The 27,970-nt window shown below is 49.3% G+C and overlaps 2 protein-coding genes across 2 annotated transcripts; one reads left to right on the top strand and one right to left on the bottom strand.

Annotated features, from left to right (window-relative positions):
* The first annotated feature begins 1,224 nt into the window (after positions 1 to 1,224).
* Positions 1,225 to 18,410, top strand: GGCX (gamma-glutamyl carboxylase). Its single transcript, XM_056116678.1, has 15 exons — positions 1,225 to 1,332; positions 1,710 to 1,880; positions 3,221 to 3,379; positions 4,089 to 4,254; positions 7,722 to 7,800; positions 9,301 to 9,407; positions 10,536 to 10,699; positions 11,549 to 11,814; positions 11,946 to 12,077; positions 12,645 to 12,796; positions 13,203 to 13,372; positions 13,578 to 13,708; positions 14,147 to 14,294; positions 14,471 to 14,666; positions 15,577 to 18,410. The coding sequence occupies exons 1-15, from the start codon at positions 1,290 to 1,292 to the stop codon at positions 15,767 to 15,769; spliced, it is 2,277 nt and encodes a 758-aa protein (XP_055972653.1). The 5' UTR covers positions 1,225 to 1,289; the 3' UTR covers positions 15,770 to 18,410.
* A 598-nt stretch (positions 18,411 to 19,008) lies between these two features.
* On the bottom strand, positions 19,009 to 25,554 carry MAT2A (methionine adenosyltransferase 2A). Its single transcript, XM_056116728.1, has 9 exons — positions 25,370 to 25,554; positions 23,299 to 23,376; positions 23,089 to 23,211; positions 22,787 to 22,899; positions 22,550 to 22,693; positions 21,939 to 22,157; positions 21,536 to 21,718; positions 21,270 to 21,403; positions 19,009 to 20,622 (listed from the first exon to the last, which is right to left on the bottom strand). The coding sequence occupies exons 1-9, from the start codon at positions 25,458 to 25,460 to the stop codon at positions 20,520 to 20,522; spliced, it is 1,188 nt and encodes a 395-aa protein (XP_055972703.1). The 5' UTR covers positions 25,461 to 25,554; the 3' UTR covers positions 19,009 to 20,519.
* Between the last annotated feature and the right edge of the window lie 2,416 nt (positions 25,555 to 27,970).

Below are 27,970 nucleotides of genomic sequence, written 5' to 3'. Positions count from 1 at the left end.
TAAGGAAGGTGCTCAGGGGGCCATGCGGTACCCTTCATCTAATCCTATCAGCAATGCAAGTGCTCCAGCCCTCTGAACCATTGTATTTTAAATGTGTGTGTGTGTGTGTGTAAAATATTCTTTCCCCTTACACAAAAATGTTACACCTGGGCAGGAAGATGGTATAGCAGTTAAGGTGTGTGAGTGTAGAACCCGGTTGGATCTCTGTACCGTAAGGTGCCCCCAAAATAACGAGAGGCTCCCCATTCCCTCTCACACAGCACCGTGTCATTAGGCCTATCCTTGCCCAACTGACCTGCTTGGGGGGGCCATACTATCCTGTCCGGCTATAAGACAGAGTGACACCTGTAAACACAAAACAAGGCGCATTCCTTTCTCTGCCTAGTGAGCCAGTACCTATCTTTTTTTTTTTTCTTTTTGGGTCACACCCGGCGATGCACAGGGCTTACTCCTCGCTCATGCACTCAGGAATTACTCCTGGCAGTGCTCGGGGGACCATATGGGATGCTGGGAATCGAACCCATGTCCTAACCGCTGTGCACCGCTGTGCTATTGTTCCAGCCCCAATACCTATCATCTTAAACATTTGTAAACTTTGTAGCAGAGGAAAGGTAGAAATTTTCCGAAAATTACGATTTCCCGGAACCACACCCCGTCGCCATGCAGCTCTTCCCCAACCGCCCCGTCCGGGCTTCACGCCCCCTGAGGAGAGGATTAGAGAGACTGGTTTTCTTTTTTGGGGGGGGGTTTGCTTTTTGGGGGTCACACCCGGCGATGCTCAGAGTTACTCCTGGCTCATGCACTCAGGAATTACTCCTGGCGGTGCTCGGGGGACCATATGGGATGCTGGGAATCGAACCCGGGTTAACCGTGTGCAAGGCAAACGCCCTACCCGCTGTGCTATTGCACCAGCCCCAAGTCTGGTTTTCCTTAGGCGGCGTCATGGCTCTGCGGAGGCCTGAGGGAGCCGCACAAGGAAGCTACAAGCAGGGGAGGCCTGAGACGAGCGCGGGCCCAGGGAAGCAGAGGCAGCACCAAGCCAGACGGGAGGGGAGGCGGCGGCCGCTGGAGACGCCCGTCCAGGACGCCAGCTCGACTGCACCGGAAAAGGGAGAGCCCTGCCCTCGCCCCGCCCCCTGCCGCCAAGCAGGGCCGCCCGTGCCGCCTTTTACGACAGTCCCGCGCTTTCCGGCGCGGCTGCTGAGGTGTCGTGGGCGCGGGGGCGGGGCTCCACCTGGCCCTGGCGGCGGTGCTCGGGGCTGCTGCGGCTCTGCGGGCTCAGCGGAGGGATGGCCGAGTCGGTGGGGTTGGCTCGGGCCACGCCCGATCCAGGTGGGTGTCCTGCGGCGGAGGACGGCGCTGCTCAGTGGGACCGCGGCGGCGGAGCGCCCCGAGGACTGGGGCTTGGAGGAGAGATGGGGGGTTAGAGGAGAGATGGGGGGCTTTGCGGGACCATGCAGGAGGGACTTCACTGCAAGTATTTCTGGTACTGAACCAGGTAAAGCAGACGACCTGCTGCTGGGTCCGTGATTTCTGGGATTTGCACATATATACATAAGTATGTATATCTATCTTTGCAAACCCCAGAAATATATGTACATATATACACATATATATTTGCACACCCCGGTATAATTATATATATTTGTAAACCCCAGAAATTGTGTGTGTGTGTGTGTGTGTATCTTCACACTTGTTTATGATTGCAGGTCAAGTACAAAAAGCAAAGGTTGCACAGATCTCAGGACCCAGGCAGGGAGGCTGGATGGGCAAACTGCTGGGTTTTGAGGGGACCGATTTGTCCAGCTGGGAGAGGCTGGTGAGCCTGCTGAATCGACCCACGGATCCTGCAGGCCTGGCCGTCTTCCGGTTTCTCTTTGGTAAGTGGGCGGGACCTGGTGGGGTGGGGGCCTGGGAAGAGTGGCAGTCTTGCATTGTCCCTGAGGATAACACTGCCAAACATTGCCCTCCCGTCCAAACATTGCCCTCCCGTTGTTCATCGATTTGCTCGAGCAGGCCCAGTAGTTTCCATTTTGAGACTTATTGTTACTGTGTTTGGCATATTGAATATGTCACAGGTAGCTTGCCAGGCTTTGCCATGTGGGCAAGATACTCTCGGTAGCTTGCCGGGCTCTCCAAGAGGGGTGGAGGAATCGAACCTGGCTCGGCCGGGCTGGCTGCGTGCAAGGCAAACGCCCTACCACTGTGCTATCGCTCCAGCCCTTGCTGACATGAGAGGTTAGAGAGGTCTTTGTGGAGTTTAGGAGCAAACCTGGCTTTGTTTCCGCAGATGAGGGTTTGAACACCTGAACCTCGAAAAAGAGCCCATAGGAGATAGAGAGGCAGAGGAACAGGGACCTGGTTTGCTTATGGCATGAAGTTGCCCAATTTCTCTGCAGAGGACTAGATTTGAGAGAGAGGGCAGGGGTTAATGGGTGAACTTTTCAGCTGTGACTCCCATGTCCAGAACTTCCTAGTGCATAGATAGCCTACAGCCCCTGTGCTTGCAACAGATTCTGGATGTGATGAATCTGCTTAGCCCAGTGGCTTGGAACCCGGACAGTTCTGTTCTTTGGGTGATGGCTGGCAGTGTCTGGAGATACTTCTGGCACAGTGGTGAGAAGGGAAAATGGATGTGTGTGTGTAGAAGCCAGGGATGCTGCTAAATACTTGCAATGAGCAGGATAGCCTCTCTCAGCCAGTAGTACTTAGTGCAAAATGTGAGTACTCCTGGAGTTGAAAAGCCCTGCCTTCAACTAGTTCCGGCTTCCTCACCTTAAGCAGCCCTTCTGCTTCCCCTAGGGTTCTGGCAGAATGTATTCTGGGTGTGCCAGGAAGAGAAAGAGGCGAAGAAGCACTGTATTGGGCACCTTCACATAGTGCTTTGGGCCTTTGTAAATTACTTTCCAGAACCTCATGAGAGAGAGGATAGAGAGAGAGAGAGAGTGCTACTCAGCTTTGTAGCATTTTGATTGCTTTTCTCTAATCCTCTTTGCAACCCTGCGAAGTGTTCTGCACCCCTTTCCCAAATGGCGAGTGGAGGCACTGATATCTGTGATTGTACCCTTGGCATGATGGCGAGCACAGAGAAGTCACTGCATTATTGTTGAGTGCAGAGCCAGGGCCAGGGAAGAAAGAAGTCTTTGGAGCTGGGCGCGCTAAACTGTTACAGGGCTTCTTTGACTTGAGACCCAAGGACCCCTTTCTTCCACCTTCTCAGGGCTGCTGATGGTGCTGGACATCCCCCAGGAGAGGGGTCTCAGCTCCCTGGATCGAAGATACTTGGATGGACTGGACGTGTGCCGCTTTCCCTTGCTGAACGCCCTGCAACCACTGCCACTGGATTGGATGTACCTTGTCTATACCATCATGTTCCTGGGTGAGGAGACTCTGGGATACATGGCCGTGTTGATGGGCTTCTTCACACAGAGACACAAAGCAAGCTGGTGAATGGCCAATGTCTTGGGTTTCTTCCATCATTTTCCTTTTTTATTTTGTTTGTTTGTTTTTGGTCCACACTTGATTATGCTCAGGGATTATTCCTGACTCTGCACTCAGGAATTACTCCTGGCAGTGCTCGGGAGGTGGTATGGGATGTTGGGGGTTGAACCTCGGTGGTTGTGTGCAAGACAAGTGCCTTACCTGCTGTATAATCTCTTTGGCCCCTCTTACTTTATTTCTACCATGTTGCATTGTTTCAATCTTCTGATCTGTGTGCCATGTGAGCTGTGTCTTCCTAACTCTTAAAAATATTCAAAGAATATTTAATCTTCATATCTGATTTTATCTGCTTACAAAACTTTTGTTAACTTTTATTTATTTATTTGCTTTTTTGGGTCACACCTGGCGGTGCACGGGGTTACTTCTGCCTCTGCACTCAGGAATTACTCCTGGCAGTGCTCAGAGGACCATATGGGATGCTGGGAATCGAACCCTGGTTGGCCATGTGCAAGGCAAATGCCGAACCCGCTGTGCTATTGCTCCAGTCCCTGATAGCTTTTCTTAGTCTCACCTGTAGCCTGTTCTCAGGGGCCTGGGGCCGTTGGTAACCTCTTGACCTCTTAATTGTCTTTCCTCACAAATTCTAGGGGCACTGGGCATAATGCTGGGTCTTTGCTACCGGCTAAGCTGTGTGTTATTCCTGCTCCCCTACTGGTATGTGTTCCTCCTGGACAAGACGTCGTGGAACAACCACTCCTACCTGTATGGTTTGTTGGCCTTTCAGCTGACCTTCTTGGATGCAAACCGCTGCTGGTATGAATCCAGGGGGAAGATGGGGAGAGTTTGGCTGCACTAGGGTGATGTCCAGAGCTAAGGACCCATGGAGGGTCTCGAATTTGTCCCAACACGTGTCTTTTTCAATCTTGCTTTGCAAAGTGTGGTCACAAGGTCACATTTTGATTGGATGGACTCGGGAGGGGGACGGATCAATAAAGTTGGAGCACTTTGTATGAAAAACAACAACAAAACAACATTCCCCCTTCCCCCCCTCCAAAGAAAAGAGAGCAAAATGGCTCCATTCTCCTATTTACTCTCCATTTCTCCCCAGGTGCCTTGATCTGTCCACTTCCTCTTATCTTCTTAGGAGAAGAGAAGACTAAAGCCAGGCATAACTGATTTCAGATATTTTGAGGTGATTGTGGGGATTTCCCGTGTGAGCCCCCATAGGAGGAGTAAGAGGGGGAGACCCAGGAAGGGCCAGTAGGTCTACTCTGGGGGCTGTCCTTGCAGGAGGCGGCTCTCCCCCCACATCTGATGCAGATCTTTCAGGGCACACGATGCATTTTGGAGACAGGGTGGCAGGGTCGATTACCCTTAAGGACTCTTCCCAAGAAAAGCAAATAGAAGATGTTAGGAAATTGGCTATAGGAAAAATTTCTCAGACACTCTCATTAACTTATCAGTCATCAGTCACATTTCATTCGTGTAGACACACAGAACATCCCATTTTATTTTGTTTTAGTTTTGTTTTGGCTGCTTGGGTCACACCCAGTGATGCTCAGGGGTTACTCATGGCTCTGTACTCAGGAATTATTCCTGGCAATGCTCGGCCATTGTACTGTCACTCTGGCCCCTAATACCCTGTTTTAGTTTTTTTTATTTTGCTTTTTGGTTCACACTCGGTGATGCACAGGGGTTACTCCTGGCTCTGCACTCAGGAATTACTCCTGGTGGTGCTCAGGGGACAATATGGGATGCTGGGAATCAAACCTGGGTTGGCCGCGTGCAAGGCAAACACCCTACCCGCTGTGCTATCGCTCCAGCCCCTGTTTTAGTTCTTTGAACTTACTCAGAAAGGCCAGCTTTTTTTGTGGGGGTGGGGTTGTAACACCCAGTGATGCTCAGGGCTTACTCCTGACTCTTCACTCAGGAGTTACTCCTGGGATACAAGGGATCGAACCTGGGTTGGCTACATGCATGGCAGTCACCCTACTTGCTATACTATTGTTCTGGCCCTTGACCAGCATTTTCTCTTGTTTGGTCCATACCTAGCAGTGCTCAGGGCCTGTTCCTGGCTCTGCACTTAGGGATCATTGTTGGCAGATCTGGGGGACCATATGGAGGCCAGCAGATTAAACCCAGGTTGGCCGTGTGCAGGGCCATCCTTTCTATCTGCCCCCACCTCACCCAAAAGGCTGCTCTGATCACATAGAATTATGGAGCCGTTTTGTGTTTGTTTGTTTGGGAGAGTCACACCCAACAGTGCTTAGGGTCACTCCTGACTCTCTTGGGGTGGTGGGGTGTTCTCCCAGAGGTGCTCAGGTACAGTACAGTGCTAGGGATGGATTTAACCAGGGCTCCTGCATGCAAAGCCTGTGCTCAGATCGTTGAGCTATTTATCTGGCCCAGGGGCAGTTTTGACAGAATATCCCTGAAATTTTTCTTTTTTCTTTTTCTTTTTGCAGAATTTAGGGGAATAATAATATCACTGAGGGCTTTCACATGCCAGGGACTATACTAAACACTTTTCATTTTTCTTCATGCTAAATCTGTATGGTCCATCGTTTTTGTTTTTTTTCCCCCCCTTTTTTCTAGATGAGAAAATCGAGGCTTAGTAAAGGATTTTCCTCAGGTTGCGCAGTCCCTGAGAGACACAAAGGAGAGTCGGGTCTCCTTTACTGTCTCCTGTGCTCTTGAGCATCAGTGTAAGCTCTTCTTTCCTAACTTCCCGCCCAGTCTTTGTCTTCTCCTGAACCTGCTTAGCTTCTGCCTCCCGGAATGCATCTGGTCAGAGTTGCCTGTCACTTCTTTCCTGAAGGAAGTTGCTTGCAGGTGCCCCCAGAGCCAGGTCTGCGGTGAAACGTCAGTGTGTCTTGGAAATTTACTTTGAAAGCACTCTCTGCATTTCCATATGCCCTGAGCTTTTCCCACAAATCCATTTTTTAAAAAAAAGTTTATTTTATGTTTATAAAGTTTTTTACAATAATTTATTACATTTAATATTTGAGCACCAATCCCATCACCAGTACACCTTCCCATCACCTTATTTCGAATGTTTCCACCCCGAACCCCAAACCTTGCCCCCAAAGTGGAGCCAAAATCATTTTAAAAAATTTATTATTCTTATTATTATTTTGGCTTTTTGGGTCACACCTGGCGATGCACAGGGTTACTCCTGGCTCTTCACTCAGGATTTACCCCTGGCGGTGCTCAGGGGACCATATGGGATGCTGGGAATTGAACCCGGGTTGGCTGCGTGCAAGGCAAACGCCCTATCCGCTGTGCTATTGCTCCAGCCCTGGAGCTGAAATAATTTATTTTATGTTGCTTGTTATGAATAATCCTGTAAAAATGATCCAAAAAAGTTTCCTTAGAGGAAAAGTATGTGAAAATTATTGTATTTCACCCTGGAGCCATTAAGCCCTTCTACAGGAGATGACTAACATGTTGTTAAAGGTTGAGTTTTGTGTGCTATGTGTGTGTGTGTGTGTGTGCGCGTGTGTGTGTGTGTGTGTGTGTAGTGCAATATATGTGTGTAGATATGTATGTGCATACACACACATATATACATCTATTTTCCTCCTGGGATTGGTTGCCTCCTACTTTAAACCCCCATCAAATGTGGTGTGCTACTCTTGGTACTTCCGTGGTGTAAAGTATGAGATGCTCTAGGAATTCTAAAATTTAAAATACGGTTATACAGCAGATTCACTTATGAGTGAGACTCTCCGAGCCTGTGGAGAGCGGCTGTGAGTGTGGCGGTGATTGAGTTCTGGAGGTTTTCGACTGCTGGGGCTCTGGTGGGGCTGGGAGGGAAGCTCACTCGTCCCTCTCCTGCTTGCCCCAGATGAGACAGCCTGGCATGGGGTCTAGAGGCATCTCTGTGGTATGTTGTTCTGTGTTGCTCTCTCTGAAAGCTTTATTTCTGAGTCACTGCAAACCCATTCTTTGTCGTTTCCTAGTTGATTTGGTCCGCTACCATCAGCCAACTAGCATGGTAACTGATAATGAATGTGGCACTTCTTTTTGTTAAAACTAGTGACAGACATGACTTAAAATTCTTATCAGACTGACTTAAAGCCCTGACTTAAAAAAATGATTGTTTATAATTTGCTCAGATAATTCACCTGCCCTAGCAAGTGCACCAGCCAGCAAGGCTAGCTTCCAAACTACCCAGAGGAGCAGAGAGGAGATGGGAGATGTGGGATAGATTTTCAGGTGCAGACAGGAAGGCGGCTGGGCTGCAGGGCCCGCCTGAGTGCTTACCTCCTCTGGTGTAGGTCCGTGGATGGCCTCCTGCATCCCCGGAAGCGGAACTCCCATGTACCCCTCTGGAACTATGCCGTGCTGCGTGGCCAGGTACGGGAGCGTGGGGAAGACAGAAGTATGCATGGGAGCGGTCGTCAGCCTGGCCACCCACTGCCAGATTTCTCTCTCCTAGATCTGTACCTTCTCTTTTTCTCTTTTGCTGAAAGCCAGTGTGTCTTTTTTTGCATCGTTTTCTTTTCTAGTTTTTTTTTTTGGGTGGGGGGGGGAAGCCAGGGTAGTAGGACCACACCCAATGATGCTTTCAGCACAGGGCCTATTCCTGGTTCTCTTGCTAGTGCTTCAGGGGACCATATATAGTGCAGGGGATTGAGCTGGGGTTGGCCATATGCACAGCAAGTGCCTCCCCCCACTGAATATTTCTCAGTTTCTTCATTGTTTTCACTCTAATTTCTTGGCTCTCACCTTGTCTTGAATATAGCTTTTTCTCTGATAGACTCCCCACAAGAGAAAGAATAATATTTAGGCTTTAGCACTGTAGCACTGTCCTCCCGTTGTTCATCGATTTGCTCAAGTGGGCACCAGTAACGTCTCCATTGTGAGACTTGTTACTGTTTTTGGCATATCGAATGTGCCACAGGGAACTTGTCAGGCTCTGCTGTGGGGGCGGGATACTCTCGGTAACTTGCCGAGTTCTCTGAGAGGGGCGGAGGAATTGAACCCGGGTTGGCCACGTGCAAGGCAAATGCCCTACCTGTTGTGCTATCGCTCTAGCCCATAAAGTCATAGGCTTTATGAATTTTTTTTTTTTGCCACACCAAGCCTTAAGGGGTTACTCTGAGCTCTGTGCTCAAAAATTACTCCTGGATGGCACTGGAGTGATAGCACAGCGGGTAGGGCATTTGCCTTGCATGTGGCCGACTTGGATTTGATTCCTAGTATCCCATATGGTCCCCTGAGCACCGCCAGGAGTAATACCTGAGTGCCTGAACCAGGAGTGAGCCCTGGGCATCGCTGGGTGTGACCCAAAAAGCAAAAAAAAAATTACTACTGGTGGGACTTGGGCCCATAAGGGACGCTGAGAATCTAACCCAGGTCGGCTCGTGCAAACCAAACGCCCTACCTGCTATGCTGTCACTCTGGCGCTGGCTTCGTGACCTTTTCCCCTTTATCCCTGACACTGTCTGGCATTGGTAGAATATTAAAAATCCTTACTGCCAGAGAAATAGCACAGGGGTTAAGGCACTTACCCAACACAGAACTGACCTCAGTTGAATCCCCAGCACTGCATGGTCCCCCAAGCCCTACTGGGAGTGACCCCTGCGCACACAGCTGAGAGCTGGTCCCCAAACCGAGCAAAGTGAAAAAGAAACCCTTACAGCTTGTATGAATAGAGGAAAGGATCCTCGCTCGGGCTCTGGGCTGAGCTCAGAACTTGTTTCATATTGGTAGCAAACAAGGTTCAGTGTCTAGCATTTGTTCTGGCTTATTTTGGGGGACAGCGGTGCAGTGGAGCTGAGCCCCACCTCCCATCTCCCACGTGCAGCCCTTTGAACTGTCTCCCACCCCTTATCTCACGTTCTCTGTTCACAGATCTTCATCGTGTACTTCATTGCTGGTGTAAAAAAGCTGGATGCAGACTGGGTTGGAGGCTATTCCATGGAGTACTTGTCCCGGCACTGGCTCTTCAATCCCTTCAAGTGAGTTGGCTCGGGGCAAAGGCCTCGGTTCTTTCCCTTCCCGTCCCTTCATTGCTGCTGTCATGACCCGGTCTCACACACATTACTGTGCTCACGTGTTATTTTTTGTTTGATTTTGTTTGGTGGCCACACCTGACGATGCCCAGGGTTTACTCCTAACTCTGTGCTTAAGGATCACTCCTGGGGACCACATGGGGTGCTGGGGATCCAACCCAGGTCAGCTGTGTGCAAGGCAAATATCTTACCCTCTGTACTACAGCTTGGGCCCCAAGGAAACCTAACTTTGTTGTTGTTGTGTTGTTGTTTTTTGAGCCACACCCAGCAATGCTCAAGGGTTCCTCCTGACTCTGCACCCAGGGATCACCCCTGGCAACGCTAGGGGGATCATAAAGGGTGCCAGGGATCAAACCCAGTACAGCCATGTGCAAGGCAAGTGCCCTACCCATTGTACTATCACTTCTGCCCCAAGAAACTTTTTTTTAAATTTTCAATTTATTATTATTATTATTATTGTTATTATTTTTGCTTTTGGGGTCACACCCGGCTATATACGGGGCTTACTCCTGGCTTTGCACTCAGGAATTACTCCTGGCGGTGCTCAGGGGAACATCTGGGATGCTGGGAATTGAACCCAGGTTGGCTGTTCACAAGGCAAATGCCCTACCTGCTGTGGTATCGCTCCAGCCCCCGAAATTAAATTTTTATAAAACAGTTACGTCCCTCTGATTTTTCTCCTCCTCCTGTTTTCTCCTTTCCTTTGTTTTACTTTGTTCTTTTTCTTACTTCATGTTCATTTCCAGTTACCAAAGGGGGGTTTTATTAGGCTGTTAGTTAAACATTAAACTTTCTGTAGTCTCATGTATGCCCCCGTGGGGAACTGGGCATCTGACCTCACAAGACTTTGTCTTAAACTCTGCCTCAGGAGACCTGCCTTTGTTATGTAGTTGAAAAAAAGTTGGACATGGCCGGGTGCGGGGATGGGAAGGGGCAGGAACATGGCTGCAGGGTGTCTTATCTTCCTGTGGAGCTTTTCTCCCTGCGTGCTGGGTCCTTTTCTCCTTTGGCAAGGCCGGGGAGCAGAGGCCCTTTCGCTGTAAATGTGCTGACCTTTTTCCTTGCTGTCTGCAGACTGGTGCTGTCTGAGGAGATGACTAGTCTCCTGGTGGTACACTGGTGCGGACTGATGCTGGACCTCTCGGCTGGTTTCCTGCTGTTCTTTGATGCCTCAAGACCCGTTGGCCTCTTCTTCGTGTCCTACTTCCATTGCATGAATTCTCAGCTTTTCAGCATAGGTCAGTACCTAGAGTCTGTTTGGAAGCTGGAAACCAGGGCTGGAGCCGTAGTCCAGTGAGTAGGGTGCTTGCCTTGCATGTGACTGATCTAGGCTCAATCTCTGGCACCCTGTATGGTTCCCTGAGCCTGCCAGGAGTGCTCCCTGAGTGCAAAGCAAGAAATAACCCCTGAGCATCTCTGAGTATGGCACCAAACCAAACCAAAATAAAAAACCCCCGAACCTGGAGGTTTTTTAGGGAGGGACTAGTGAGAAGCGTTGTTTGGGAGTGGGAAATAGGAACCGAAAGGAGCTGAATGCAATCTCTGTGGAATGCATATAATTAGGGAGGAGAGGGTTGGGGCTTCTGGCACTTTCCTCCTGTTTTTCATCAATTTGCTCAAGTGGGCACCAGTAACGTCTCCATTGTGAGACTTGTTACTGTTTTTGGCCTATCAAATATGTCACAAGTAGCTTGCCAGGCTCTGCCGTGCAGGCGGAATACTCTCGGTAGCTTGCCCGGGCTTTCCGAGAGGGGCGGAGGAATCAAACCCAAACGCCTTACCTGCTGCGCTATCACTCCAGCCACCACCCCCAGTAACACACCCGAACCTGAAGGCTCCCCCCCACCCCCACCCCCAATCCCTGCTTCTGGGACCCAGATCACAAAGTCCTCCCCTCATGCAAGGGAGAAGAGCGCTGTGCTGAGTATATTGTATAATAAGGAACTCAGGAAAGTAAATTCCTGTAGTTCCAGATTTCTTTTGTAAGTGGAATTCTTGGGAGAAGTATCCTGAGGGAAGGGGGGCTCCAGCAATTCCCCATGTTTCCCCGACACTCCAGGAACACTTCTCTCCCCACCACCTTCCAGGTATGTTTTCCTACGTCATGCTGGCCAGTAGCCCTCTTTTCTGCTCTCCTGAGTGGCCTCGGAAGCTGGTATCCCATTGGCCCCAAATGCTGCAAGAACTGGGGCCCCTGCAGGCTGCCCCTCAACCCAGTGCTTCTTGCATATACAAGAGGAGGCGGGCCAGAGGCAGCCAGAAGCCAGGCCTGCGCCATCAGCTGGGTACCGCCTTCACCCTGCTCTACCTCCTGGAGCAGCTATTCCTGCCTTATTCCCACTTCCTCACCCAGGTAGGACATGGGGCTGGGCTGAGCTTGGGGAGTGGCAGGAGCATCAGTGGGCGGGCATGCTGGCACTCTCAGCAGAGGGCCGGGTGCACATGAGAGCCCCTGAGCTGACGGTCTCTGCCCTGCTTCTCAAGGGCTACAACAACTGGACCAACGGGCTGTACGGCTACTCCTGGGACATGATGGTGCATTCCCGCTCCCACCAGCACGTGAAGATTACCTACCGCGACGGCCTCACGGGCGAGCTGGGCTACCTTAACCCGGGGGTGAGCTCCTGGTGTGGGCACTTGATTCTCCTTCAGCAGCACCCTGAGCTTTGGGGTCGGTCCCACTTTCTTTTTTTTTGGCTTTTGGGCCACACCCAGTGGTGTTCAGGGCTTACTCCTGACTCTGAATGCAGGGATCACTACTGGTAGTGCTCAGGGAACCTTATGGGGTGCCTGGGATCAAATCTGGTTGGCCACGTGCAAAACAAGTTCCCTACCGGTCGTACTATTGTTCCTGACCCTGGGGTCCCACTTTGATCCTAAGCATAATTCATCATAAAATGTCTGGAGTCCATTTTGCCCTTTCTCGGGCGTTGGGTTGTGGGCTGAAGTAGGGCCATGTTGGTGACTTCCGTGAATTGAGATTAGATTTAGGGAATGGAAGTACCACTAGCCCAGCCACGAAAAGTCCACCCCCCCCCATTAGATAAACTAAGTGTTGTGGGGTTTTTCCAGACCGCTCCAGCCACCTGGTCTCTGTGCCAGCAGCAGCCCCTGACACCCCACCTCCCACCCTCTGGGGGAGTGGCGGCACCACACTGGGACTAACGCGGGGGTTTGGGGCAGGTATTCACACAGAGCCGGCGATGGAAGGATCACGCAGACATGCTGAAGCAATATGCCACTTGCCTGAGCCACCTGCTTCCCAAGTACAATGTCACTGAGCCCCAGATCTACTTTGATATTTGGGTCTCCATCAATGACCGCTTCCAGCAGAGGTGGGCATGGGAGCGGCCAAGGAGAAATGGTGAAGTCCAGCTCCTCTTTGCCAAGAGAAGTAGCCTGTGCTCCCCCTCCTAGAGTGTGATGTTGCTTGAAAGGCGTTTTTTCCCACTTTGGTGCATGTTCTCTGCGGACCTGGTTGTGGGCATCACTGGTTTCCAGCAGGGGGCGCTAGTGTCTAGAAGAGAAAACTGACTTGTTCTTTTAGACGCTGTTAACCCGATTCTCCTCAGGTGGCCACTAACCCCCTTTCTTTTCCAACACTCCAGGATCTCCTCTCCCTCCTCTCTCTGCCCAGGACTGATGAAAACTCATTGACATAGGCCATTCTGTCTGGAAACAGTGATGGAAGTTCTGCTGGGCGGGCGGCTGTGACATTAGAACCTGATTTTCTTTACAAAGGATATTCGACCCTCGTGTGGACATCGTGCAGGCCGCTTGGTCTCCCTTCCGGCCAACCCCTTGGCTGCAGCCACTGTTGATGGACTTGTCTCCCTGGAGGACCAAGTTTCAGGAAATCAAGAACAGCCTGGACAACTACACTGACGTGGTGTTCATTGCAGATTTCCCAGGTCTGGCAGGGAGCAAGGAGATTTTGCCATCTTCCTCTTCCGGCTTCCCTTGGCCAAGACCCGAGTGTGGTACAGGGAGGAGGCCCGCCGGTGGGAGGATGAACCCTGAGGGGGTGGTCTCAGGGAAGGTGTGATGGCTCATTTCTGGTTGGGAGCGAGTTCCCTCCAGCACGGGTCGGGCTGGCATCTGTGTTGCTCCTGACAGGGCTGCACCTGGAGAATTTTGTGAGCGAGGACCTGGGCAACACTAGCATCCAGCTGCTCCAGGGGGAGGTGACTGTGGAGCTTTTGGCAGAACAGAAGAATCAGACTCTTAAGGAGGGAGAGAAAATGCAGGTATTTTGCTGGAATTCACAGTGGCACAAAGCTTTGATGAGTGGAGTAGTGTTTTTCGGTGGGGGGAGTTGGGGTGTGGGCGGACCACGCCTGGGGATGCTCAGGGATCACTCCTGGCTCTGTGCCCCAGGGATCACTCCTGGTGGTTCTCAAGGGACCCAATGCAGTACTGGAGATTTGAACCCAGGTCAGCTTTAGGGAAGGCGAGTGCTTTACCCACCAGAGTGATGATAGACTTAAAATGTTTGACCATAGGAATAATTCAAGTGAGCCTCAAAAAACAAGGGCCAGTGGGGTGTGAAGAGCCTCATCTTGGATTCTAGAGGCTGGTTACTCCAACATACAACCAGAAGATGCCTGGAGTGGTGGTATAGGGAGCTTGGAGACTGACTTGGGAAAATTTAGAGTGAACTAGATGTGTTTCTTCCTCCTTGCTAGTTGCCTGCTGGTGAGTACCATAAGGTGTATACGACATCACCCACTCCTTCCTGCTACATGTACATCTATGTCAACACTACAGAGGTCGCCCTGGAGAAGGACTTGGCATATCTGCAAGAATTGAAGGAGAAGGTGGAGAATGGAAGTGGTATGTAAAGGTTTAAGTAGAGATAGTGCCTTATTAGAAGAACAAGGATTTAACCATTAAAGAATGAAGCTGAAAAAAAGGCACAAAGAATTCGAATTCTCTGTGTGGTTCTAGGGGAATTCTGAGAGAATGATCTGTGGTTCCTCTTTTTTTTTTTTTTGCCATTTTCTGGGCAGAAACAGGGCCTCTACCTCCAGAGCTACAGCCTCTGCTGGAAGGGGAAGTCAGAGGGGGCCCTGAGCCAACTCCTTTGGTTCAGACCTTTCTTAGACGGCAGCGAAGGCTCCAGGAGCTTGAACGTCGGCGGAATACCCCCTTTCACGAGCGGCTTCTCCGCTTCTTCCTGCGGAAGCTTTATGTCTTCCGTCGCAGGTGAGTTTTGCTATGGTGTTTGTCATTTCCCTCAGATGTTTGCACGCTGGTTAATCTTGAGGGCATGTCTGGGTGGGGTGGGGCTCCCAAGTGACGCTCAAGTAGCCCAGGAGCTGCTTATTCTTGGCTAACTGGGCTGGCAGGTCAATGCAAGAACCCTGGGATGAGGTGCTGCTTGGGCCCTGTGGTTCTGGGAATGCCCTGGCCACCCCAGAAATATTAGGGGCTTCCAAGGCCATACTCAGCAGTTTGGGGTGGGGAGGCTCTAGGGTGATGCTTGGGTGACCATGTGGTGCTGGGAGTTAAACCCTGGTTGGGTGCATGCCAGGCACGCACTCTAACCACTGTACTATCTTTCGGTCCCCAAGCTGAGTAAATTTCCTTTAATGAAAGCAGCAAAGGACAATCTAGCACCAGGTTATCTTTCCTCTCTCCGTTTTCTCCCCTTTTGGTGGGGGAAGGAAGCGGGCACATCCAGTGCTCAGAGACCACGCATTACAGGGGTTGAACCCAGTCCTGTATGCAGAATATGTGCTCAGTCCATTGAGCCACCTCCCAGCTGCTGCTTTCGCTGCTTCAGTGGGAGAGTAATTGAGTCGCATTTGATGGCCTTGTTTGGCCACATCTTAGCTCAGCTTCACTGTGGGTTGTCCCTGATGCCCTCTCCTGGACTGTGTAAAGAGGGATGTGCCTTTCCAGAGAGGATGTGGGATGTGGGATCATAGCTGTTTCTCACGCCCAGTGAGAGGAGATAGAACCAAGTGCCTGATAGGGCTTTGGCAGGCTACCTATACTGAAACAGGAGTTTGGACACATCACCTTTTTGTCTTTTATTTCCATGGAAATCTTTAGTAAAAGGCAAAATATTTAAATGACCTGAAGAGAGACTGGAGTATTTTATCTTTTCCAGCTTCTTGATGACTTCTATCTCACTTCGGAATCTGGTATTAGGCCGTCCATCCCTGCAGCAGCTGGCCCAAGAGGTGACTTATGCAAACTTGAAGCCTTTTGAACCAGTTGGAGAGTCAAGCCCTCCAAATACAGATTCTTCAGATTCTAATCCTACTGAACCAAATTCTGACCATGTTCACTCAGAGTTCTGAGAGGGCCACACTGGCCACAGATACAGAAGCAGTCACAAGAACGTTCATTTTACATATACAGTAGAAATTTGAGAAAATAATTTCAGGTATTTTTTTTTTAATTTCCTTTGCTTGTCCATATCCATTTTCAATTAGCTTGGAGGAGCCAAGAAATGAAGCACAGTTAAGATTTATCAATCCAAGGTTGAGGGGTCAGGAAGGGATTAAAGATAGGTTTTTAAGTGATTGACTTGCTAGTAAGCAAGATTCAGTGTACCATGAAAATCATAGCTTTAAGGCTCTCACCTTGCAAGCAGTTGACCCAGAATTCCTGGTATCCCATATGGTCCCCTATGCACTGTCAGGAGTAATCCTTGAGCACTGCTGGGTGTGATCCAAGCTGTTATCAAGTGGTTGCTGTGTGCTTAAAGCATTGTGTGAAGCATTACTGCCTGTGTTATTGCTGTCCCGAATAGTCCTTACCGCTCCATTTTCCAGTTGGAAAAAACCTGAGTATTTGTTCAGAAACAGACCATATAAAAAATGGACTGATATTGGGACTGGAGCGATAGCACAGTGGGCAGGGCGTTTGCCTTGCACACAGCTGACCTGGGTTCGATTCCCAGCATTCCATATGGTCCCCGGAGTACTGCCAGGGATGATTCCTGAGTGCAGAGCCAGGAGAAACCCCGGAGGGGAAAAAAAAAGTACTGATAATATGAAGCTCAAGCCTGTTTGACTTAAGGTTCTACACCCTGTACCTTGCGATTTTCAGAATTACTGAGAATTTTAAAATGAGGTTTAGGGCCAGAGAGCTAGTACAGGAGACATGGCACTTCCAGTGGTCCCTTAAGCATGCTGGGTATGGCTTCCAAATCCACAAAATAAAAAATGTGGCACAAAACGTGTCTTAATTATAAACCATGTGTTGAATAGATTCGAAATTCAGTTCCTTTTCACTGCAGTTCTTTGTTCTTATCTAGAGCTATTTTTTTTTTTTTGCTAGCAGTTCAATAGAATAACAAGTCCACTAACACAGGAAGTTTAGAGGACTTCTCTAAAATTAAACATTATTTAGCATTATTGTAGCTGTAAGCAGGTAATGTAAGAGTCAAACAGAAAGGATTGTTTTACAGTCACTTTGTAAATTTCAATGTGCAAAGGAGATTCAGGAAACTATTTTGTGAAAAATCTATGGACTGGTACTGGGCTAAGAATACATTGTAGGGGCTGGAGAGCTTTTACAATGGGTTAAGGCACTTGCTTTGCACATGGCCAACCTGGGTACAATCCCCAGTACCCCATAAGGCCCTCCAAGCCCTGTCAGGAATAACCTATGAGTATTGCCAAGCATGGCCCCAGAGCTAAAAAAAAATTTTTAAGATACAGCAGCAGGCTCTTGCCTTGCATGTGTTGACCTGGGCTTGATTCCTTGCACACCATGTTCCTAAGCTCTGCCAGAAGTCCTGAGCACTGCTGGGTGTAGCCCAAAAAGACAAAATAAAAAGAACCAATGCAGTTTTGTTTCAAAACCTCCTAATGGTTCATGGCCTTACAGCTGACTAGTACTAAATTAAGTCTCAGTAAACATGATGAAAGACTTCCCATGCAACTCTACCATACCAAGTATTAGGGGTCTTTCCTAGAACCTACCTTTTTCACTGCATATGCATGGTTTAAGTGTCCACACACGGTTACCAGTGATGCTGCTTATGTCTTAACACCTATATAGTGAAATTAGCTCCACCTGGATGTCAAAGCTGTAACTGGTAACAAAACTTATCTGTCTCCAACTCAGATCTGCTTCTGCTAATGGCAACTATTATCAGTATTGGTTATTTCTATACTTTCTTTTTGGTAATACCCAGCGACACTTAGGGCTTACGTTATGTTAGCAATGGAAACAAAGGTTGGGTGCATTCAAGCAAAGTGTCAAATCTGCAGCACCATTTCACAGGACCCACATTTTTACAACTTCAAATCCCATCGAGCATACTTTGTTTTGGGCCATAATTGGCTGTGCTCAAGGCTTATTGGCGGGGTCATATAGGGTGCCAAAGATCTAACCCAGGATGGTCCTGTGTAATTATTCCCTCTAGCCCCAACTTCTTGATTACTAAGCTCACCTCTATCCTTTTAGCCTCTGTTATCTAAACAAGGGCCCCTCACTGAGGCCAAATGTACCTAATAACAGTGGATTGGGTAGGGAAGACAGCGCTGCCATTAAGATTTTTCTGTTCCCATAGTTCCTCTCCCCATTTTTGATGAGAAAAATTCATGGGGGTGGGAGGAGGAAGCTCAGGGTAAGGTATGTGCATTGCAGACAGCTGACCCAGTTAACTCCCAGGTACCACAGACCCTTCTTCCCCCATCACTGTCAGGATGGACTCTGAAGGCAACTAGGTGTGGCCCTTAAATGAAACCACTCCCAGCGAACAATGAGGAGGTATTGGTCTAAATGGGTCATTTTAGAGGAAACTGCCCACAATTCAAACTTCAAGAGCCAGGTGGTCACACCTGTGTTGTCCTATGGCATGAGGTGCTCAGCCTTCTTTCACCTGTCCTGCGTAGTGCCATTGGCTGAAGACCTCAGTGAGGACAAACTGCCAAACCAATCTTTGGAGAAGGTGTAAGCATCTTCATTAAAATTGTTTGTATTCTGCTTTATGAGCATGTATTTGTCCTTTAAGATGAATCAGAAACTGGCCCCTCATGACTATATTGTTATACTTACAACCTATAACACTTGGTTTATAGGAAGGGGTTAATCAAAACTTAAGGGCTATGAAACACTTTCAAGTTAGTCAAAACAGGAAAAGTAACAGAGTTTAAATTTCTAAGACTGGACTTCACTTCCTATTTCTATGTTGCTTCTAATGTCCTTTAATAACCAAAAAAGTTACAGTATGGCAGAGGCAGCTATAAGGAGGTTTACAACTAAAAAATGCAATGCTGTGAAGTGAGATCTTGGGGAGGGGATGGTCTCACCCCGGAGGTGCTCAGGAATCCTACTCATGGCAGTGCTTGGATCATATGTAGTGCCTGGAATTAAAGCAGAGTCAACTATGCAAGGCAAGTAGTTCCTTTAATCCCCATAACATCTAACCTCTAAAATGAAACCTTAACCTTCCCTTTTACAAGTGGACTTTAAATGTCTGCAGAGGGTTTGGACAGTTCTCAAGTACAGGTGGAATTAATATGTATCATGTTCTCAGGTCACATTCAATGCCAAAACACTTTTGAAAAATAATGGAGACAAATTAAGGTAGAACCTAGCATTTTATTAGATCTTCATTAAACTGTTGGAATTGAGAACCAGACATACGTAATAAACCTCCAAAAATAGATCCTGAAAGGCACTTTCTGCTTAGGGCAAGCAGTCATGGAATAAGCATGTAAACAAGCTGGCTTCTCTGTACCACACCAGCCAAGTCCGCTTTCTCCATGGCCAGCTGCACCAGCTCTGCCCTCCCTTCTGTTAACACCAGCCAGACCCCCTGTAGGTCTAACCCAAGGTTTTTCTGTAGGACACCTTGGCCTACCTGGGAATGCTGGAAACATGTTAAAGGAATCATGGTGTCGAGGAAAAAAAAATCTTTTAAAAGCTGCCATCTGAGGTGATGGCTTCTCTGTACTTACGCCATACCCCAGAATACAATAAATAAGCAATTAGAAAATGTTCAAGTATGAAGGGATTTTCTCCTCCCCGCCAAAAGCACTGCTCTCTGAAGGAAGCTGGTTTCTCTGTAGCTACACCAACTACTCAGAAAGCTCATTGGACCTGGTTTTGAAAATAAAACAAAGTTAAAACCCTGGGAGGAGCTATTGTGCAGTGTGGAGTACTCAGTCTTTCTTATAAAGAAAAAAAAAAAAGTTATCTGGTACCAAAGTGTGCAACCTACAGACCTCAGGTATTGCCCTGTGACTTCTCTGTATGACACCACAAGGCTGCCAAGTGCCTGTTTTTCTAGAGCTAGGAGTTGGTGGTTTGGCTAGTGCTGAAACCATGCATAGGATTGGTTTGCTAAATAAAAACCTTATTACGTACGTCCTCCAAAAGACAGCTGAAAGTGGAGAGATTTTGATTTGGTGCTGTTTAAGAGATGGCAATTAAGAGCATAAGCACCGGGAGATGGTTTAATGGTAACTGCCTTTCTTTTTTAAAGTGTCAGGCTAGAGCTCCAACTGGAACTTGCGTTACATGCAAGATTGATTGGATAGGGAACACTCCCTGACAAAGAGCTACATAATTAGAAATGGATCAAGTTATAGGGAGGATTAAGAGAAGGCTTTACATTCATAATAGAGCTCAAGACATTACAAATTCATGCTGACAGGGCTGTGGCATTGCCAGACAGGCTATAATGGATCTACAAATACTTTACGTGCACATTACAAGGACATCTTCAGCATTTGGTGGGAAAGTCAATGCTACTAGCGTTTTTAGAGGGTTGGGTGATGGGGCACAAAGTTTCAATCTCAAAGCATTATTTACTACAGTGCTGTTGGTTTGTTTCTAGGCAGTTACATGGATCACCTATGCTCACTAAATTCATTATACTGGTGAACAAAACACCTAGGGACAGAGTAGCAAGCCCAATTTACAGTCCCCCACACAAGCTAAAATTCATGTCATTGACTAGAGTGACCTGCAACTGATCAGGAGCTGAAAGAGGACAGGTAAATTTAGGAGGAAGGGCCCTTTCCCTCAGAGCTTGAAGGCTTCTCTGTAGCCTACGCCAACAAGTCTGGGGAAAAAAGGCTAACACTTTCAGTATTTAAGCTTTTTGGGCACTTCCCATGGGAAGCTGTCCCTACCAAAGTGGCCATAGGCTGCAGTCCTCTGATAAATTGGCTTCTTCAGATCCAGATCCCTGGAATATACAAGTCCGTAACTTAATATGTAGCATTCAATTAAAGCATAAAGCAAAACAATCAGCAAGACTCATTTTCAAGAGTTCTGGCAAATGAGTTCAGTTCTCTGGGATATGCTAGGAAAGAAGTTTGTGGCAAAAGTATGTTACTTCCTGGTGTCCAAACTCCTTGCACAGTCCTTATTAGTAACTATAGTTCTCGTTTTTCCATCCCTGGCTCAACAAATATGAAAACTTGTCATTATTCTGAGAAATATCAGTGTCAGAAAAGCTCATCTGGTATCATAGAATACTTACCAAGGTTCCATGCCCACACCCTACGCCATGTTTTTTTTTTTTTTTGGTAACAACATTGACCATACCCCAACCACCACTTATCTTTACTATAAGTAAACATCTTTAAATAGTACAACCCTAAAGCCACCAATTTCAAATATGACATTGGGAACTTTCTAAGTTGCAGAGCATTATAATGTAAACTTCTTTAAGCCTCAATGATTCCAACAATTAAAAAGGCAACAAACCCATTAGGAAATACTCTCCCAATTGTGTTTTCCTTCACACCTTCACCTCTTCAGACTTGTTATTTTACATCCATACACCCACACCCTCAATGGTTCACTAGCAATAGGCTTTACCATCTTTACCTGACAATGACCCCAGGGCGGAGGTCAAAATTCTTCTTCACAATCTCTAATAGCTCTCTCTCACTCTTCTGAGAGGTGCCATAATGGAAAATGGAGATAGATAATGGATGAGAAACTCCAATAGCATATGAGACCTAAAAGGATGCAAATGTCACAAGTCAGAGATGAAGACTTACATTTGGGTATGGCACTTCTTTAAAAACAAACACCCTCCCACTGACATGCCGTTTAATCAGTCCCAATTTATTATATAAAAGAATATATACCTGAACAAGAACCCTTCTGCACAGACCTCCTTTAACAAGGGATTTTGCCACCCAGCGAGCAGCATAAGCAGCTGAACGGTCCACCTTGGTGTAATCCTTTCCTGAAAAGGCACCTCCTCCATGAGCTCCCCAACCGCCATATGTGTCCACAATAATTTTCCGGCCAGTCAAGCCAGCATCACCCTGAAATCACAGTATTTATTTACGTCACTTTATGACTAATCCTTTTCATTACTGTTTCTCAGATCAAGTTTGTTAAATGCCTAGTCTGTATTAACCAGCAAATACCCTCAAAAGTCATTGCTAGGCTTTCAGAAAAATCCAGAAAAAAGTGTGATGGTAGCCACAACTCTAAAATAATCATCAGGAGATACATAAATATATACAGATTACAAAGTCTTACCTGAGGCCCACCAATAACAAATCTGCCACTTGGTTGTAGATGATAGATTGTATCCTCATCAAGGTATTTTGCAGGCACAACAGTTTTGATGACCTTCTCCTTTAGGGCATCCCTCATCTCATCAAGACAAACTTCTTCATCATGCTGAACAGATATAACAATTGTGTGGACTCTAATAGGAAGCACAGCTCCTCGATCCTGCATATACTGCACAGTCACCTTTAAAAGACAACAGATTACAGAATATAAGACAATAAAATGGCTTTGTTCTCCCTAACTCTACCCTAAGAAAGTAACAGAAAACCCAGTAACAAAAAAAAAAAAAACATTAGAAAGGAACCAAAGGAGCTGGAGCTAGACACAGCAGGTAGCATCCGATAAGGTCTCCCAAACACCGCCAGGAGTAATTCCTGACCCAAAAAGCAAAAATAAAAGGAACCTAAAAATTAAAAAAATCTTAAAACACCCCAAAGAAGCAGTAAAATCAGACATCTTCATAAAAAAAAAAGTGCTGTACTATTGCATTGACCCCTAAACTCAGCTCTGATGAAACAACTTACAAAAGCCCTAATGCCACTGTTAACATGTCACCCAATTTTATTATCACTTACTTGAGTTTTGGAATCTGGGCGTAGCCAAGGCAAAGTGCCATTTCGGCGTAGTTCAGCCAGCTTGGCATTTAGTTTGTGTGCTAAGACAATGGTTAAAGGCATACATTCTTCAGTTTCATCAGTGGCATAACCAAACATCAAACCCTAAAAAAGGAAGCGCGACCAGTGTAATCAATCCAAACTTTCAAGTTTAATAACATTTAAGAGTTGTGAGTAGTTTGTCTTCTATCAAGATACCTGGTCTCCTGCACCAATGTCTTCCTCATTTCGGTCAAGATGAACACCTTGAGCAATATCTGGTGACTGCTGCTCCAAGGCTACTAGCACATTACAAGTCTTGTAGTCAAATCCTATAAATGAAAAGCCTTATTTGAAAAAAGTTGACTGAGAATGTCCTCTATTTTCAACATTTACCTGAAAATCGAAATACCACGTAAGTCAAACATACCTTCATACACTGTTCAATGTCGGAACAAAAAGGATAATCAAACTACACAACTGGAGTTAGAGTTTAGAAAAGACAACTCACTAAAACACACCTTTTGAAGAATCATCATATCCAATGTGTTTAATGGTTTCACGAACCACTTTCTGGTAGTCAACAGCAGCTCTGGATGTAATTTCTCCAGCAAGAAGGATCATCCCAGTTTTAGCAACAGTTTCTAATAAAAGAGGTTTTAAATATCATTTTTGGAAAGAACAACTTTTTTTATGCCCTCCTTCCCATCACTTGAGTGTTCTGAACCTACCACAAGCCACTTTGGCATCAGGGTCTTGCTGAAGGTGGGCATCAAGGACAGCATCACTGATTTGGTCACAAATCTTATCTGGGGAGGGAAAAATCTAGTTTAAATTTCCAAGTTACTCTAATGTTATGCACTCCACCCTCCTTATGAGTATACTTAAGGTAGCAAAATTTACTTAAAATTCACCCACTTAGGGGGCTGGAGCGATAGCACAACGGATAGGGCGTTTTCCTTGCACGCTGCTGACCCAGGTTCGATTCCCAGCATCCCATATCACCCCCTGAGCACCGCCAAGAGTAACTCCTGAGTGAAGAGCCAGGAGTAACCCCTGTGCATTGCTGAGTGTGACCCAAAAGCCGCCCCCCCCATCATCCATTTAAACAAACCAGTTTCAAGGGTGCAACTCAGCTTTAACTGCTAACTAAAGTACTGATTTATTAAGTCATTTGTCTGAAGAGCAAATGCATAAAGCGGGATAAAGTGGTGTATGTTAATCAAAACCTGACACCATGTTCTTAGATATAGCTGCACGGCAAGCCCTCCCTCCAATTTAGGTAAGGTAGAACACCCAAGCATTTTTCAAGTACTTCAATCCCATATCCAAATTACCTCAAATATTAAAAAGCTAGGAAATGTTTAGCTGTACAGTGATTTCAGTAACATTTGCATCTCTAGCTGCAATTCTACTTCACAATATATTCCACAAAATGAACGAAACCCCTTTACACTTGGGAGGTCTGGAAACACCGAAACCAGAGGCAACCCAGTCTGCCATATTTTAGTAATAGGTTAAGGGTCCAATAACACCAAAAGTTAAGCACTGAAAGCAAAAAATACCTATCAAAGCAAAGCAATGACCTGTCTGTGAGCAGTCTCATTAAATTACCATAATTTGGGAACAGCCCAATCTATACCGCGAACCCTTGTCGATCTCAATTCCGAAAAACGGAAAGCTGGAGAAATTAGAAATACTCCAAACGATCCCTTCTCCTGAATTTTCTAGAAGCACCGCCACGGTCAAGTGTCTTGCAGTCAAAGTAAAGAACGGTCCAAGACCTGGCTCTGCAAGCAGTCCTAACAAACTGGCACTTCCCCATCCCGCCTGACCCTCACTCTAGACCCTCGCGGAGGCGGGTGGCCTGTCCGTCTGCTTTCCTAGTCCAAAGCTGCCCATGTGATTCCGTCTCAGGCGAGCGTCCACCAGACAGAAAACGGGACCCGAGGGCGGCCTCTGAAACCTGTCATTGCGGCCGCCCGAAGAACGGGCAGCAGCTGTCCAAATAATTAGCCAAGTCCCCGTCCCCGGCGCTGTCAAGACTCGCGCGCTGCACGGCCCGGCGGCCTCACGGCGCCGTAATGGCGGCGCAGTGGACAAAGCCCGGCGAAGGCAAGAGCCCGGGACACCCGGCCTCCCGCCCGGCTCCCTCTCCGAGGCCCGGCGCGGCCACGGCCCGGCGGCGCCCACTGCGCTACGGCCCCGAGCACCGCGCACGGCCCAAATAAGGCCCGCCGCCGCCTGCAGGCGCTATATTTAGCCGGTAGCTGTCACCCTCCAAGCCAGCCCGGCTCCCGTCCCAGGGGGTCGCTGCCGCCGCGCCGCCCGCCGGAGGCCCCCCACGCCCCCGGCACTCCGGAAGCGCGCCGGCTCCCCCTCCTCGCCCGCACGCCACATGCGCCAACCACGTGGCTGCGGCTGCAATGCGGGGCGCGCGCTCCCGCGGGCCGGCCGGACGCGAGCCCTCGGGGCGGGTCGCCCACTCGCGATTTTCCGGGCGGCGGGGCGGAGGCAACCGGGCAAAAGCCCGGGTGGAGGAAGAGAAAGGCGGCCGCGGCCCACGCCCTTCTCGTTTTCTGGAATCTTCCGCGTGCCCGGGCGCGCGGCCGGATGGGAGGCGAGGCGAGGCGGGGGGTGAAGGGGGGGAGGGGAGAAGCGGCCACGCGCCCGGCACCGGCGGCGCCACGAGGAGGGCGCGCAGCCGCCGCTCGGCCCCCGACGCGGGCATTACTTGCGGCCTCCCCTCCCTCCCCGCCCCCACCCCTCCCCCGCGCTTCGTTCCAGGCCCCGGCACCTCACCTGGGTGGCCTTCTCCCACAGACTCTGAGGTAAAGAGGAACGTGCCCTCCTCGATGAACGCCTCGTGGAAGCCGTTGAGCTGCCCGTTCATGTTGGCGTCGGCAAAGGTGGCGGTCGGTGAGGCAAGCGGAGAGTGGACGAGGCAGAGGCGAGGCTGCGAATGCGCTGCGCGAGGCCAGGCGGCGTCTAGCAGTGCTCTGGCAGGCGGCGCGGAGCGAACGAGGCGGCGGGCGGCGCGGCCCAGTATTTATACAGCAGCCCCGGCGCGCGCCCGGCTCGGGCCCCGCCCCTCGGCGCCGCGCGCCAATGCGCCGCCGCGCGCAGGGGAAGGGGCGGGGCGACAGCCGGGCGCGGGCGGAACCATTCGGCGATGCGCGCCGGGGGGGCGCCGACGGCGTCTTGCCTCTCTGAGGCGATTTCACCCCGTCGTGCAGATCTGACGGGTGATATATAAGAGTGTGAGTATCCCGAGGCGTCGTGCCCTCCGCGCGGCGGGTGGGAAAAAAGGCGACAGAGGTTTTACGGAGCTGCGCCCCCCCTGTGCCGTGACATGGCACCTCCCTTCCGACCGTTGGCTGGGCTCTCTGGCCGCGAGGTCGCGGCCCCCAGCGGTGGCCTGGAGAATCGGGTGAAGGTTTTGTCCTTGCGGAGGGTCTTCCTGGCCCCCCACCTTGCGACTACCCGGTGGCGGGGAGCTGCGGCCCCGGGCCACGTGCGAGTGGCCATCTTGGCGGGCCGGCCGGGCGCGCGGCGCGCTGGCGGCTGCGGAGCCCGAGGGGCGGTCGCGCCTGGGTTCAAGCCTCCGTGGTGGGAAGGGGCCGGCGAAGGCGCTCGGGAGCGAGCAGGAGGGGTGCGGGGGGCTTCTCCCGGGCCGAGCCCCCGGCGGCGGCCGCCGCGCGTGCCTGGCGGCCCGGGCCGGTCGGCAGAGGAGGCCGCTCACATGGCTCGCCCGGCCCGCGCCCACAGCCCAGTGTCTGAGAGGAAACCCCCCGCCCCACCACCGAGTGTCCTTCCAGTCACGTGTGCGGGAGACCTGACTAGTTTCTTGGGGGGGGGGGGCGGTTTTAGCCTTTGAGTGTCGTCCCAGCCGACCCCCCCCCCCCCGGGCCGGGCGCTCGCTCTCGACCTCCACCTGCGTCCATCCAGCTCACCATACCCGGGGCTCCCCGGGAAAGAAGGGCCCAGGGGGGTAGCAAGAGCCCATTTCCTGCTGGAGCTCCTGCCTGCTAGGGACGCACGCACGGACAGGGGCTGTCTCTGGGCCACTTGGCCAGGGCCGGTGGACGGAGGGCAGGTGACCCGGACTAGGTCGGGGTCTGAGGTCCTAAGCCCGCCCGCCCCGACGGTCGCACGCGCCCTCCGGTAGGGAGACCCCGTTGTACAGTGACCTCCCCCGCTATCCCCCCACCCCCCACCCCCCGCCTCAGTTGCTCGGGCTCCAAGAATGATTCAGATGGGGAAGCTGCAGAGCCCGGAGCGCGGGGCTGTGCTCAGTGAGGGAAGGTGGGAGTGGGCTGGGTGGGAAACAATGGCAGCCCTCAGGCTGTGCAGGGGCTTTGACAAAGACGGGAGAGAACAGCGCTCGCTCGTCTCCAGTTCCTGACCCCCCCCCCCCCCCCAACTCTCGCCCCAGCCGGAGCCAGTAAGCACAAAAGAGACAATGACCGTAATCTCATTTTTATATGTTGGCTTTTATGTTTCAAACTAAAGTAATTAGGGAGTATACGTGTTTTCCTTTTTCTTTTTTTAAATGCATTTCACTTTTAAAAAGAATACCAATTTGTTAATTCACAATGAATAATAAAATTACCAATGGGAACAAAATGCATGTGTAGGCTGGTCAGAACATTATCTCCCAGCAGAAAAATCTTTATGGAAAGCCAGGATAGAATTTATTTGATTACTATGGAGTTAGAACAAGAGGATTAGCTAAACCCAGATTACCTCTGTGCTACTAGTTCCTCAGTGGGCGGTTAGTCCTGCCAAGAAGATCAGAATGAGCTGTTCATGCCCACGCCTCATTCTTGCTCCAGGCCTAGGTGATACACTGGTTAAGAGGAGGGTTCTCTGCCTCTTATCCGTAGTGCACACAGCCTTTAGTGTCCTCTCTGCAACGCTGGGACAATAGTCATACTATCATGGACCCTTTCAGGTATTAAATGAAATCATGCAAGTGAAGTCTTCAGAACAATACTTTTTAATGCTTTTATTTTTGGTTACATCTAATTGCACTTTCAGGTCAAACCCAAACCTCCCCTTGTAGTGGGTTTTATTTATTGGTACTTGTAAAAATTACCTTTTAGTAGCTTCCATTTACGTTGGGGAAAATACTAAAATCTTTCAATTTTCTAAAAAGCATGAGTATGACTTGACTCATGCTTTGAGTTCATCTAGTGCCACTTCTGTCTCCCAGAGAGAATTTTCTTTGTAGCAGTTAAAATGTATTAATTGATTAGTATTAAAGGACACTTTTGTATTGATTCTTATGTTTTCTTATTATCCTTCCTCCCGCAGATATTGATGAGAATCTCTGTTAGGTAAAGCCAGGGCCTAGCACAATCCTGATCTCTACCCTGGAGCTCTGAATGTGCCTGTTAGTCT

This window comes from Sorex fumeus, unplaced genomic scaffold (genome assembly GCF_029834395.1).
Source record: "Sorex fumeus unplaced genomic scaffold, SorFum_2.1 ptg000003l, whole genome shotgun sequence".
NCBI lineage: Eukaryota > Metazoa > Chordata > Mammalia > Eulipotyphla > Soricidae > Sorex > Sorex fumeus.
This window is presented reverse-complemented; position numbering and strand designations above follow the sequence as displayed.